General features: G+C 41.9%; 2 protein-coding genes across 3 annotated transcripts in view; both read right to left on the reverse strand.

The window, feature by feature from the left end:
- Positions 1 to 14,639, reverse strand: part of MYO5B (myosin VB) — a 370,702-nt gene that overhangs the window by 258,759 nt on the left and 97,304 nt on the right. The window lies entirely within an intron of this gene.
- LOC129051590 (ER membrane protein complex subunit 2-like) lies at positions 8,457 to 9,721 on the reverse strand. Its single transcript, XM_054537890.2, has one exon. It carries the CDS (start codon positions 9,687 to 9,689, stop codon positions 8,796 to 8,798), a length of 894 nt encoding a protein of 297 aa, XP_054393865.1. The 5' UTR covers positions 9,690 to 9,721; the 3' UTR covers positions 8,457 to 8,795.

Below are 14,639 nucleotides of genomic sequence, written 5' to 3' on the forward strand. Positions count from 1 at the left end.
ACCAAATCCTATTCCCTGTGGTTACTGGATTCCAGGATTCCAGGATCCAGGCCTCAGCCTTATACTGTGAATAGTATAAGCTCAAGTGTGTTATGGACCAACAGGTTGACCTGGAAACAGTGACCTGCAAAAAGATTGTTTCTAGTGGAAAAACGCATCTTGAAACTCCAAATATGTGAACACAGAAAAATTTAGAAGGATATTCCATGTTATTAGGAGCTATCAACATGTACAATTCATTGTTTAAAACCAATTCAGGTCAAGAACCTAAGTGTTTCCTCTGCTTAAAGCAAAGGCTATCTGCAGATTGATAAAATATACTAATGTCACTCAACATACTGTGAGACCCAATCCTTCCTACCTCAAGGGAATGTGCGGCCTAATATTAACTGTAGGATTGGGACCTCAATTCTATTCATGGATATCCTTTCCAACTTCTGTCCCTCCTAGGAGCTAAGACCATTAGACAATGCATGCTTATTTTACTTCAGTTAAAAAATGAATGGTACCACCTTAACACAAGGGAAAGACTTGCAAATTTGAGGAAGAAAATAGCCAGTTTAGGCAAAGAACTGTTTTTACTCACAACACTTCTGACACCAGAAATGTGGACTTCTGACACCAGATATGTGGGCTTCTTCCACCCAAGAACCAATTCTCCAGACATCAACTGGATGTTCCTCCTAAAATTCAATTCTAACACTAACCACCTGGAGACCCCACAGATTAAGAGCCCAGTTCCACAAGATCACACCCACTGCCAGTGCCAAGTCTAAGGTTCCCACCTGTATTCTGGGAGTTCCCATGACCCTTTTCTTCAGGCTCAGTAATTCACTAGAACAGCTCGTAGAGCTTAGGAAAGTGCTTTGCTTACTACTATCAGTTTATCATAAAGAATATAATTCAGGAACAGCCAAATAGAAGAGGTGCATCAGGCAAGGTATGGGGGAAGACACACAGTCTCTGTGAGCTCTCTGGGTGTACCACCCTCCCAGCACCTCAATGTGTTCACCAACCTGGAAGCTTGCCAAACCCCACCATTTAGAGTTTTTTAATGAAAGTTTCATGACATGGGCATGACAGATTGGCCATTGATGATTGACTTAATCTCCAGCCCCTTTCCTCTCCCAGAGGTCAAGCAGTGGGACAATTCCAACCCTCTAATCATGTCTTGGTCTCTCCGATATTCAGCCCCAATCCTGAAACTATTATAATATCTAGGGGCCACCAGCCATCTCAGTAGCATACAAAAGACACTTTTATCAGTCCAGAGATTACCAGGGTTTTAGGAGCTGTGTGCCAAGAACTGAGGACAAAGACCCAAATATACACATTTATCACAGGCATGCATGCTGCATGTGACATGTGGGCATCACAGCACTGAGCACACAAAGGCAAGCCAGAATTAAATCCTTGTTCAGGAGCAGTTAATTTTAATTCAAAGCCTCAGAGGGTTTCCCCTCATCTGTTCAACCATTCTGCAACTACATGAGCTCAGTTACAAGGTAGATTACCAAGGCCACCTACAGCTGGAGTTGGGAGGAGGTAAACCCTCTAGTGGGTGTCACCAACCTGATACCCAAGATAACCAGGGATCTCAAACTCATTCACCCCCAGGCACACCATCCCAGTCCACCCCAAGGAAAGTTTACAGTTAAATGCAAATTACAGAAGATGACGTCATCATTTCCCCGAACTGCCACAGAAGTTTCATAGTAAGACCCTAGCGTCAGAATGGTACTACTGCCACTTAATAGCTATGTGACTCAGGCAAGTCACATCATCTCCCTGTGCCTCAGTTTATCATGGAACCTCTTCCAAAAGGTATATGAGAGAATTCCATGGCATAATAACGTTTTCAGAACAATATCTGGCACCTAGTTGCTAACACTTAGCAGCATATGTTGCCAATTAGAGTTTCAATTTTCCATCTGTAAAATGAAAAGAAGATTCTGTGCTCCTTTAACCCTTTATTCAGGATGAATGGAGTATTAATTTTGACCCAGAATTCATTCGTCCTCCCTTAGCTTTCTCTTTCTGGGTTATACTCAGTTTTGTTTTTCTAAAACTCTGCTTTAACCATTTTTACTACTCTCTCTATAGAGTTAGAGAGGAACTGCCTACTTAATTTTCAAATCCCTTCTTCTGAATCTCTGGCACAAAAATGGTCATCCAGTTTGAGCCTCAATACTCTCAGGGCAGGGAAATTCATCACTGAGGCAGCAATTGTTTCCCTTACTGAAGGCCCGTAAAGTTCTTTATGTTTCTCCTGCCTTCTGGGAACTTTCAAACCAAATCTATATGGCCAAATCTCGACATTTGTTCTGATGGTAGTGACAACAATTTGTTTCTAGTTGGGAAGGGCCCGCATCGCCAAGTCAATCCTAAGCCAAAAGAACAAAGCTGGAGGCATCACGCTACCCGACTTCAAACTATACTACAAGGCTACAGTAACCAAAACAGCATGGTACTGGTACCAAAACAGAGATATAGATCAATGGAACAAAACAGAGCCCTCAGAAATAATGCTGCGTATCTACAACCATCTGATCTTTGACAAACCTGACAAAAACAAGCAATGGGGAAAGGATTCCCTATTTAATAAATGGTGCTGGGAAAACCAGCTAGCCATATGTAGAAAGCTGAAACTGGATCCCTTCCTTACACCTTATACAAAAATTAATTCAAGATGGATTAAAGACTTAAATGTTAGACCTAAAACCATAAAAACCCTAGAAGAAAACCTAGGCAGTACCATTCAGGACATAGGCATGGGCAAGGACTTCATGTCCAAAACACCAAAAGCAATGGCAACAAAAGCCAAAATTGACAAATGGGATCTCATTAAACTAAAGAGCTTCTGCACAGCAAAAGAAACTACCATCAGAGTGAACAGGCAACCTACAGAATGGGAGAAAATTTTTGCAACCTACTCATCTGACAAAGGGCTAATATCCAGAATCCACAATGAACTCACACAAATTTACAAGAAAAAAACAACCCCATCAAAAAGTGGGTGAAGGATATGAAGACACTTCTCAAAAGAAGACATTTATGCAGCCAAAAGACACATGAAAAAATGCTCATCATCACTGGCCATCAGAGAAATGCAAATCAAAACCACAATGAGATATCATCTCACACCAGTTAGAATGGCAATCATTAAAAAGTCAGGAAACAACAGGTGCTGGAGAGGATGTGGAGAAATAGGAACACTTTTACTCTGTTGGTGGGACTGTAAACTAGTTCAACCATTGTGGAAGTCAGTGTGGTGATTCCTCAGGGATCTAGAACTAGAAATACCATTTGACCCAGCCATCCCATTACTGGGTATATACCCAAAGGATTATAAATCGTGCTGCTATAAAGACACATGCACAAGTATGTTTATTGCGGCACTATTCACAATAGCAAAGACTTGGAACCAACCCAAATGTCCAACAATGATAGATCAGATTAAGAAAATGTGGCACATATACACCATGGAATACTATGCAGCCATAAAAAGGATGAGTTCATGTCCTTTGTAGGGACATGGATGAAACTGGAAACCATCATTCTCAGCAAACTATCGCAAGGACAAAAAACCAAACACCACATGTTCTCACTCATAGGTGGGAATTGAACAATGAGAACACATGGACACAAGAAGGGGAACATCACACTCCGGGGACTGTTGTGGGGTCGGGGGAGCGGGGAGGGATAGCATTAGGAGATATACCTAATGCTAAATGAGGAGTTAATGGGTGCAGCACACCAACATGGCACATGTATACATATGTAACAAACCTGCACATTGTGCACACGTACCCTAAAACTTAAAGTATAATCATAAAGTTTTAAAAAAAATTTTAATTTTAAAATATGGCAGACTTTTTTGAAGTACAGAGTTAAAGCAGACATCCATATCCTCAACACCCTGTTTAACGTATTTATGGCCTATTCCTACTCACTCCAGATTTTTAAAAATAAACTTATTACTGTTGAGAGTTCCTTCCCTCTTCCATTGCCTTTTCTCTGTCCCAAAAGATAGCCATTATCTTGACAGTGGAGTGATTCCCTCACATCTACATCTGTGTACCATGACTAGATACACCTGTAAATATGTAATATTGTTTGGTTGTATACTTAAGAAAAATGGTAGCATATACTATTCTACATTTGTTTCCACTCACCATCGATTTTTTTCCTTGTTAATACACATAGATCTGGCTTACTCGTTTCAGTATTCCATTGTGTGTGTGCACGTGTGTGTATCACAATTGACATATCTAACACCCACTGGTGGACCTTGACAAGTATTCTTTACTCACTGATTCAAATATTGCTCAGAACCTATTATGTGTACCATACACTGTGCAGGCACTGGAGACACGGAGAAATTATATAACCCTTGCATTTGGAACCAAAGATAATTTCCACATTTGTGGAAATGCCAAGGCTGCGGCATTGCACTGACTATGCCAGCAGTCAGTTGGATCTTCATGTCTGGAGCACAGAAGAGAGTAAAGACTTAAGAAATAGGCTTAGAAGTCTTCTGCTTACAGGGGGAGGGTGACGCCAGTAGAGGAGATGAGCAGGCCACAAGAACACACACAACTGGTCAACTCACAGAAACGCAAAAGACAAACTGTTCTTGTGCCACTACATATAGTGGAGTGGTCTGTATGCAGCAACATAGAACCAAAAAGGACATCACTTTACCAATATCCCCAAATCGGACTGACTGGGAATAGTAACCCTCTACAGTAAATTGTGAAAGAGACTCACAATAATAGCACACCTGAAACTGCTAAGCGAGTCTCACAGCTGTGAACAAGGTAACCACCATGCCATGGACACTCCTCAATACCAGAACATGCAGCCATGGACACGTCCTATTTCAGCTCTCTCTCAGTATTCTGCAAGATACTTCCTTAAAGCAACAGCCAGGTAGGACTTCGACGTTTGCCAAGTGTCTCTAATGATTGCCTGTTTACTCCTCCAGCTGCTTTGAGGATTCTACCCTGGATAAAACATCTTAGAGACTGTTAAGAAGCAGAGTGTTGGCTGGGCACGGTGGCTCACGCCTGTAATCCCAGCATTTTGGGAGGCCGAGGCGGGTAGATCACGAAGTAGAAGATTGAGACCATCCTGGCTAACACGGTGAAACCCCGTCTCTACTAAAAATACAAAAAAAAAGTTTTCCAGGTGTGGTAGCACGCGCCCGTAATCCCAGCTACTAGGGAGGGTGAGACAGGAGAATCGCTTGAACCTGGGAAGTGGAGGTTGCAGTGAGGTGAGATCGTGCCACCGCACTCCAGTCTGGGTGACAGAGCAAGACTCCATCTCAAAAATAAATAAATAAATAAATAATAAAAATAAATAAAACGAATGTTTTAAGAATTACACTATGTTTAACTGCCTGTGTCTGTCGTCTATGCAGACATCAGTAAAAACCTCCAAATAAACATGCAGAGGTAGCAACAAGAGGCCCAGGTGTCTCCTAGATAGGGCTGTGTCATGAAGCCCAGGGCATTCACTGGAGGCTGCCAGTTTTGATTGATGAGGCACCCTTCTCAAAGAGGTCAGGTCTCTGAGGTGATGCTAGGTGCAGGAAAACCAAGATGAGAAAGGCCTGGGGACTCAGCCCTCACGCTAATGGGGAAGCACAGTAACTAACAGTGTGAGGAAGAGAGTACTAAGAGCCACAAGAGCAGCAGGGGTTGGGTGCCACAGAAACTCTGAGATGGCAGAGATTCTTTTGGCTGGAAGGTTAGAAAAGGTTTCATGGAAGCAGGGACTTTGAGCAAAGCTTTGAAGGAGGTAGAAGATTTGAAGATGCAGAGACAGAATCCATAGACCAGGGAAAGAAGCCAGCACCTGTGACACACAGCGGCAGGGCCAGTGTGGGGTGACCTGCTGTAAGCTGACTGTGGGTTTGGTGTCCAAAGGAGGGTAGAAGGAAATAAAGGTGGCAAGTCAGGATTATAGGTGGACCATGGGGACCCCAAACACCCTGCTTGGAGAGAGGACTTCATGCTGTAAGCTACTGGAGGCTACTGAAAGTTTCCGCAACAGACAAAGGTGAGATTGGAACTGAGCCTCAGGAAACTCCACATGACAGGCATCTATAGGAACACCTACCACACACAGGAAAAATAGGTGATGTGCTATCCATTTATTACCACCCTAGACACAGCTTAAATACAAGTGGAGCACTGGTAAAACCACCAATGTTAAATATTTCTCAGGTGACTTTAAAATCTTTAAAACAATAATTGTGTTCCTCTCCATTTAACTCCAGGTTTGTTAGGAATAAAATTGAAGGAGCAATATTTTTTAAATCTATATTTGACATATCCTTTTGCACAACCCACAGCCTCACCCTCTTTCAAGGACTAGCTCAAGCCTGCACTTTCAGAAATTATCAATTTTCACTAATTGTCTAGATTATGTATAAGCACATGGCCATTTAAAATGTATGCATTCACACATGTATAATTTATATCCTCCATCTTCCAAAAGTGATTTATAGCATAGCAATTCATTTCATACTGTCTTTTCCAGTCATTGTTTTGCATATCTATCTTATCTATCCAACTACACACTTCTTTTGAAGAAAGCCTGCATATTACACCTTTTTGGTTCTTCCAAAAGACTTGGCCCAACAGAAGGCATATGTTAGTGCTTGACAGATCTTTATTAGCTGATGTTTTTTGCCCCTAGACTTGTGAATATCATCTAAGGGGAGAAAAGTCTCCCTAAAATGCTCATTTTTCCTGGTCAGTAACCTGGCAAAAGTAAACTTCTGGAAAGCAAGTCAGCTTCCTTTAAGTACCATTTTTAAAAAGTTTATCTGGAGCTCAAGTTATAGGAACCTGGCCAGGCACAGTGGCTCACACCTGTAAGCCCAGCACTTTGGGAGACCAAGGTGGGCAGATCATGAGCTCAGAAGTTCAAGACCAGCCTGGCCAATATGGTGAAACCACGTCTCTACTAAAAATACAAAAATTAGCCAGAAGTGGTGGCACGTGCCTGTAGTCCCAGCTACTCAAGATGCTGAGGCAGGAGAATTTCTTGAACCCAGAAGGTGGAGGTTGCAGTGAACCAAGATCACACCACTGCACTCTGGCCTGGGCGACAGAGCGAGACTGTCTCAAAAAAGAAAAAAAAAAGTTATAGGAACCTTTTATCAAGGGTGAGAGACACAAAAAGCAAACCAAAGATTCCCGCTAAAGCCAAGTGCAGTGGCTCATGCCTGTAATCCCAGCACATTGGGAGGCCAAAGTGAGAGATTTGCTTGAGCCCAAGAGTTTGAGACCAGCCTGAGCAATAAAGTGAGACCTCATCTCTACCAAAAAAAAAAATCAAATAATTAGCCAGGTGTGGTGGTACTTGCCTGTGTCCCAGTGTCGTAGGAGTTATTAATAAATTATTTTAGGCAGATGGAAAGGAAAAGGGGTCCTTGGGAAGTTTCTGTTTTTAACGCTGCTCTGCAAACACAAACGTTTCTTGTAAAGTCCTCGCTCTTAGAGCCAGGTCAGCAACCTTTGATATCCACCCAACACGGTGATTCCCTGGGCCTTTGTGCCCTTGACCCACATATTCCTGGCAACATGGCCACCCCCGCATAACCCCACATGTGCAGAACATCATGGCACCCTGCATTTGCATATTAAAAAGCTACGGTGGGACGGCCAGCTTTTTCGAAGGCTATGTGAATGACATACCTGGTCAAACCAATCCCCTGAGACCTATGCAAATCAAACACCACCTCCTCCAGCCTCTCTATATATACTTGGTTGGTTTCCACCCCAACTGGGGTTCCCTCTCTCGGCTTTGGAGCCCCACTCCCTTTGTCTCTGAGGGAGCTTCCTCCTTGCCTATTAAATTATCTACTCCTTAAAACTACTCCACATATGTCCATGTTGTTTTATCTAAACCAGCATGAGGACAAAGAACCCTGGTGTTCCTCCACTCCAGGAGGAACCAAATCACCAGCTACAGGGGAAGCTGAGGCAGGAGGATCATTTGAGCCCAGGAGGTTGAGGCTTCAGTGAACCAAGATCATGCCACCACACTCCAGCCTAGGTAACAGAGCAAGACCCTCAAAAAAAAAAAAATTTCCCTCTGAGGGAAATTAACAAATGATGTCCATGTAAGACACACTTTGTGTCTGCTCATAAAAATGCAGCCATTGCTGACGGGAGTCCAGGAACTGACAGCCATAGGATATTAGGTAGTATCTCTCCTTGAGTTGTCACCACACTCATCAACTAACATCCATGTGCTCCACAGTCAGAATTTACACTCAACTGGGAAACCACCGCCAAAATCAAACCATCTCGCCTTTCTGCTCCTGTTTCTACTGTGGCTGTCTCCACCCTTTTTAGGCTTCTTGGGGATTTTCTGTAAGCCAAGGTTTACAAAATGTGGTTTTAAAAATCAAAGCAGAAAAGTTCCCTAGCACTTTTCTTTTTTTTTTTTTTTTTTTTTTTTTTTTTAATAAATCATCATGGTTTATTTAACAAGGTTATTCTACATTAGAGTTTTATATATATATGTATATGTGATATGAAGAGACTGATGTACAATCAATAAGTCTTAAATCTCTCTTCCATGGATTTCCCCCATCTTCCCACTTAGCAGTAAAAGGCATTTTTAGGTTTATATAAACACATTCTTTACAACTGCCTTCTTAACAGAAAATTACTGTAGTATATAAATAGCACTGGGCATTTAGTAAATAAGTTACAGGCCAATAAGTTCAATTGTGCAGTTGTGAAATCTAATGTCAAAGAGTTTTTGAAACCTTAAGACTGGATGATCTGCAATGTTTCCAACATGTCTTCGACAGCCTTAAGAGAATATTTGGATTCCTTCTTACTTCGACCTGCAAACTGATAAGCTCTGTTTATTTGACTAGCTGCCCAACTAGCATATTTCATGTTGTCCTTTTTCGTTTTTGCACTTGCTTTTGGATTAGAAGCAATATGACTTGCCGACATATAAAGCCCAAACAAAGCTCTCATATTTCTGTTGTTCAGTTTCAATGCCTGTGCAAAATACTTTCTTGAAAGTTCGAGGTTTTCAAGTCCACCTTGGGTATACTTAACTTCAGCATACTGCTGACAGTATAAGTGGTTGTGTGGATTAGTCATCATTAGTTCCTCTAAACAAAAGGCTGCTTTTGCATAGTCATGTTCATTGATGTAAAGTTCTGCAAGTTCATGCCAGGCTTCTTGGTCTCCAACAAATTGTTCCAGATACTCATTCAGCTCCCGAATGGCCTCCACATTTTTCCCCTGGGCTTTTCGAATGGCAATCTTACGCTTTCTTGCAGCAGTGTTAGTTGGATCTTCTTGTAAAATCCTATCATATAGCTGTATAGCATCATCATATCTTTCCATGGCTTCAAATCTCATGCCTGTTAATCGCTTGACTCTGTGACTGCCAGGGAACTGTCTTCTTAGCTCTTGAAGACAAAACAATGCCAAGTCATCCCGACCATAGTCTAGTGCTGCAATCATCACCTGTTCATATATGATCCAAATATCATCTCCCAGCTTAGAACCATATTCATTAATTAATTCTTCTCCAACTTCCACAATTTGCTCACTATTTCTTGAGTTTTCTTCTCTCCATTTTCTCATTTTATCTCTCATTTCTTCCCAAGTGACATCGTAAAGCTCTGAGACCTTCGCCATCTTCCCAGAACCTCCCCTAGCACTTTTCTACCGAAGTCTGCCTACAACTGACCTGCTGTGCTTTATAATGCAGCACAGGGGAGCTGCTGCCTCTTGGATACAACCAGAAAGAGCCTCATTGTATCACAACCTTCCCTACAACAGCATCCCCCATCCTCCTATAGCATTAAGTGAGGGCTTCCTGTTCAAACAAGCTGTGTTCCAAGTTCTGAGTCTGGAATTCAGAATTCACTTTTTCTGCAGAAACAATTCTAGCCATACTAGTTTCCCAGGACAGCCTACACAGCCTGTATTCCTAAAATATAGTGACATGTTTCTATGAAGAAGTTCATTTTAAGTTGCTTACCAGCAGGTATGTGCCTGGGTGTCCAGGTACCACCAGCATAAGGGAATTCCCCCAGTTAGTGGAGGCCCCACCTGAAGACAGGGAAGGGCAACAGCCCCACCTGTGCATATAGATGCATTGCAGCCACTTGCCACCAGGTCAAAGGAGACTAAAACAAAGTCCTCTACTATCATTCAGATGCACTGGAAGTTTATAAAGGGAGTGGAGGCCCATCTCATAGCAGCTTTGATCAACTACTGAGTATTTACTAACATCAATGCTATGCATTCCCCTCCAATACCCAGACTGACAGAAGCTTTCTCCTCTCAAGTTCTTTGGCACTGTATCTGCAAAGTCTCTGAGGGCATTTATAAATTTTACTCGTATTCAAGCTTATTTGCATACCCATCCTTGCATTCTTGGAAATTTAATCACCTATTATTACCATGTATAGATGGCACTTCATAGTAATTAACATACACAATCTCATCCCTGAATCCTTACAACCATCCTATGGGGTAGGTATACTCAGAGAGCCTAACGGGTGTATGTACAACAAAAAGTAACTGGTAGCCCCGAAACTTCAACCCAAATCTGGCAACTGTCTGCCTTCCTCCCATTGCTGGAGGCTGTTTCTGTCTTTGTAGGAGTCTCACAGGGCACTAGGCAGCCATTTATCAACTGAGCCACCTGACACCACCACACCCTGTTACATGTATCTCAGCACCCCTGACTTCTGTTCCGTGTCTGCTTGCAGCTTCTACAGATTTAAATGCCTATTTGTAATACATAGGCTTGCACTGAAAATTTCCCAAAGTTTTCAACGCTAATATTCTAAAAGGGAAAGAGGAGAAATGGCACTAGAACAGCCAAGGGTTTTGGCTAAGGGGATGACAATGCACTGAGACCATCCTCAAAAGTTTGTGAGAAACAGGGACAAACGTGATTAGTCAGGGCAGCCACATTGTGAGCTTTCACTAGAATTATGGCCAAATCCTGTGCCAGTAGACTTGGGCTATTTCAGGGCTGTTACTTCATGAGATTCTAGCATCTGTTATGCTTTTGCAGGTTTCTAATTTCAGCTTCAAAGACAGAGACCAGGAAATGAAGCAGACACATATAAGGGCCAGCAGAAACAAAGAAGAATCCAAATGAATAAATGCCTGCCTTAAAGGGATTTCAAATAAGAGGCTCAAAGATGGGAAGAAAAGATTAGAAGAGAAAAATGATAAGCCAAAAAACTGTAGTAGCAGACGCAGCCTCAAGCTGAAATTCAGAAGAATCATTAAACCAAGAAACAGTGATGGGAGCAGCATTAAAAGGAAGACTGGGTCTTGCATTTGAAAAGTGAGCAGAGGGGACTACAAAAGGTTGAGGGACAGGCCCAAGGTCACACGGCATAATGGAGAAGGAAGATTATAGCCATCCTGCTGCTGCGTTCTAACACACCACACTAAAGCAGGGTGTGTCTAAAGCCCTTGACTTTTGTTAACAATCAGTTTTTTTTTTTTTTTTTTTAAACACAAGAGCACCCAATCTGCTCAAAGAACTGTAAAAGGGTTATAAAGACCAGAAACTACGGGGGTTCCTGGAAGAGGCTGGTCAGCTGCTTGGCTAGACCATAACTTTCAGGCTTTTCAACAGGGTGATATTCAATTTCCTAAAAAGCTGCAATCATGAATGAATGCCAGTAAAATACTAGAGCCCAAAATGGAACTGAAGGGGAAGAGGAAATGATATGGTAATTAGCAGGAACAGAACACATTAAGTAGATACTCTAATATTGAATTATTGAATAATTGAATAAATGTCAAGAGTGTTAGGCTCCAAAAATACTTTTTTCAAAAATTTAAAACCTTAAGCATGCTATAAAATTCAGAATCCATAAAGGAAAATGACTGACAGATTTGACAGCATGCATTTTCTTTTAAAAGACTCCACAAACAAAAACAAATGGCAGAAGAAACCTTAACAAACATGCAGAGAAAGTTTCAATATCTATTATTCTCAAAGCTATCAAATCAGTAAGAAACTATGAACAATTTGTAAATAGACTCAAAAAACACAAAGAGCCAATAAACATGAAAAGATGCTCAACTTCCCTCATGATTCAAGAAATGACCATTAAATGGTGAAATACTACTAACCTATAAGCTTTGTGCACGCGCGCACACACACACACACACACACACACAAAAGATGATTAGTAATACCAAGATAGGAAACTAAGCATGCTCATGTTGACAAAACTGCAGAATGGATGAACCCTGGAGAGCAACTTGATCCAGTCATGCCAAGTCTAGAAGACTCTCCTACAGTAACACTAGCTTGAGGATGGGAAGAGTAAATAATAAGGATGTTAACTGTAGTGTTGTTACAAGGGCAAAAATTGAGAATTGCCTCATGTTCAGTGGGATGTTAACAAATCATCATGCAGTTGTTGGAGGCATTTAAACCAGAGCAACTCCTTCTGGAAGAGGGGCTGGGTAAAATGAGGCTGAGACCTGCTGGGCTGCATTCCCAGGAAGTTAAGCATCCAAGTCACAGGATAAGATAGGAGGTCAGCACCAGATACAGGTCACAAAGACCTTGCTGATAAAGCAGGTTGTGGTAAAGAAGCCAGCCAAAACCCACCAAAAACAAGATGGAAATTAAAGTGACCTCTGGTCGTCCTCAGTGCTCATTAAACACTAATTATACTGCGTTAGTATGCTAAAAAAAAAAAAAAAAGAATGACACTCCCACCAGTGCCATGACAATTTACAAATACCATGGCAACTTCAGGGAGTTACCCTATATGGTCTAAAAAGGGGAAGAACCCTCAGTTCTGGGAATTGCCCACCCCTTTCCCGGAAAACTCATGAATAATCCACCCCTTGTTTAGCATGTAATCAAGAAATAACCATAAAAATGGCCAACCAGCAGCCCTTGGGGCTTCTCTGCCTTCGGAGTAGCCACTCTTAATTCGTTTACTTTAATCAACTTCCTTTCATTTTATTCTAGATTTGCCTCGAATTCTTTGTGTGAGATCTAAGAACCTTCTCTCGCGGTCTGTATCAGGACCGCTTTCCAGTAAAACAGTCGTCCATGGGAATCCTGTAGTCACTAATATGTAGTAGACTAATGGGTTGATTTGGAAAGATAATCAAGGTTTATTAACCAAAAAGCACAAGTTACAAAATGTTATAGTATAATCCTTGTGTTTAAAAAACAATCTATGGATACATTGTTTAAGTAAGCAAAAGGCTAGACTAGACAGGTTCACACCAAAATTGAGCAGTGTAACTCTGAGCAGGTGGGCTTAGAAACAGGGAGGGAAAAATGTGGTTTAAAAAAAAAATGCTAGAATTATGGACGACACTTCTTTTTGGTTTTCTCCCAGTTTTCTAAAGTACTGAGTTTTTTTTGTAGTTGGAAAGAATTTAAAACCTCAAGATTTCATAATGAAGCACAGAAAGGAGTAGTTCATTCTCAAAGAGAAGAAATAAGCCATCGAGGAGAAAAATGCAGAAAATGCAGAAATGACCCTTGAGCTACACTGCTGCCCCATGAGAACATTTACCAAACAAGGGAAAAAACCTGTATGGAGACCAGTGTTGCTTTTATCAAAGACAACAGAGACTTGGGTAACTCTGGTGTTTGTAGATCTCCTCATCCATAAACCTGGTACATAACACACTGATGTGGTACTGACTCTTTCTGTAGCCATTAGGCCACTAAAAACCGAAACCAGGATCTATTGCCTTGGACTTGCTCAGTAATATAAACCTGTACATTTTTTTTTAAACAGTCTTGCTCTGTCACTCATCCTTGAGTACAGTGATGTGATCTTAGCTCACTGCAACCTCCACTTCCTAGGCTCAAGTGATTGTCATGCCTCAGCCTCCTGAGTAGCTGGGACTACAGGCGTGCACCACTGCATCTGGCTAATTTTTTTGTATTTTTAGTAGAGACAGGGTTTTGCCATGTTGGCCAGGCTGGTCTCGAACTCCTGGCCTCAAGTAATCCACTGACTTCAACCCCACAAAGTGCTGGGATTACAGGTGTTAGCCACTACACCTGACCGAAATCTGTCAACATTCCCTGCACAACCTTTCTCACAGAGTATCCCCTCACCAACAATCTTGAGTGCAACCATTTCAGAAAAATGTGTTTCCACTGAAGTATCTTCTATTGTCATAGTTGGCCTGACAAAGCTATTTATTTATCCTTGGGAACTGATGCTTTGGTATAGCTAGTAATTCCACCCATGAAATAGAAGTGGGAGTGATTCCCTGCATTTCCCTCCTCCGCACAGCAAGCCCTGCAGTTCACCTGTGTATTCAAGGGACTGAAGCAAGATCTCATAAAACTGAAAAGTTTAATCACCGTGACATTTCTGCTTCTCCACTAGATACCTGGTACTTGCTTAAATCATGAAGCAGGCACATGTGCTGGGGTTCAGAATGAGAGTGGTTCTGCTGGGCACTCTGTGGGATGCACACATGGGTGGGTGGGTCTGCACTGAGCCCCTAGACACACCCAAGCCCAGCCCCACTGTGAATAAGGATGAGCATGTGTGAGCCTAACTGTCTTTCAGGAAAGAGTCTGAAATCAGTTAATGGATACAGTTAAGTGAACAAGAC

Source organism: Pongo abelii, chromosome 17 (assembly GCF_028885655.2).
Source record: "Pongo abelii isolate AG06213 chromosome 17, NHGRI_mPonAbe1-v2.0_pri, whole genome shotgun sequence".
In the NCBI taxonomy this organism is placed as follows: domain Eukaryota; kingdom Metazoa; phylum Chordata; class Mammalia; order Primates; family Hominidae; genus Pongo; species Pongo abelii.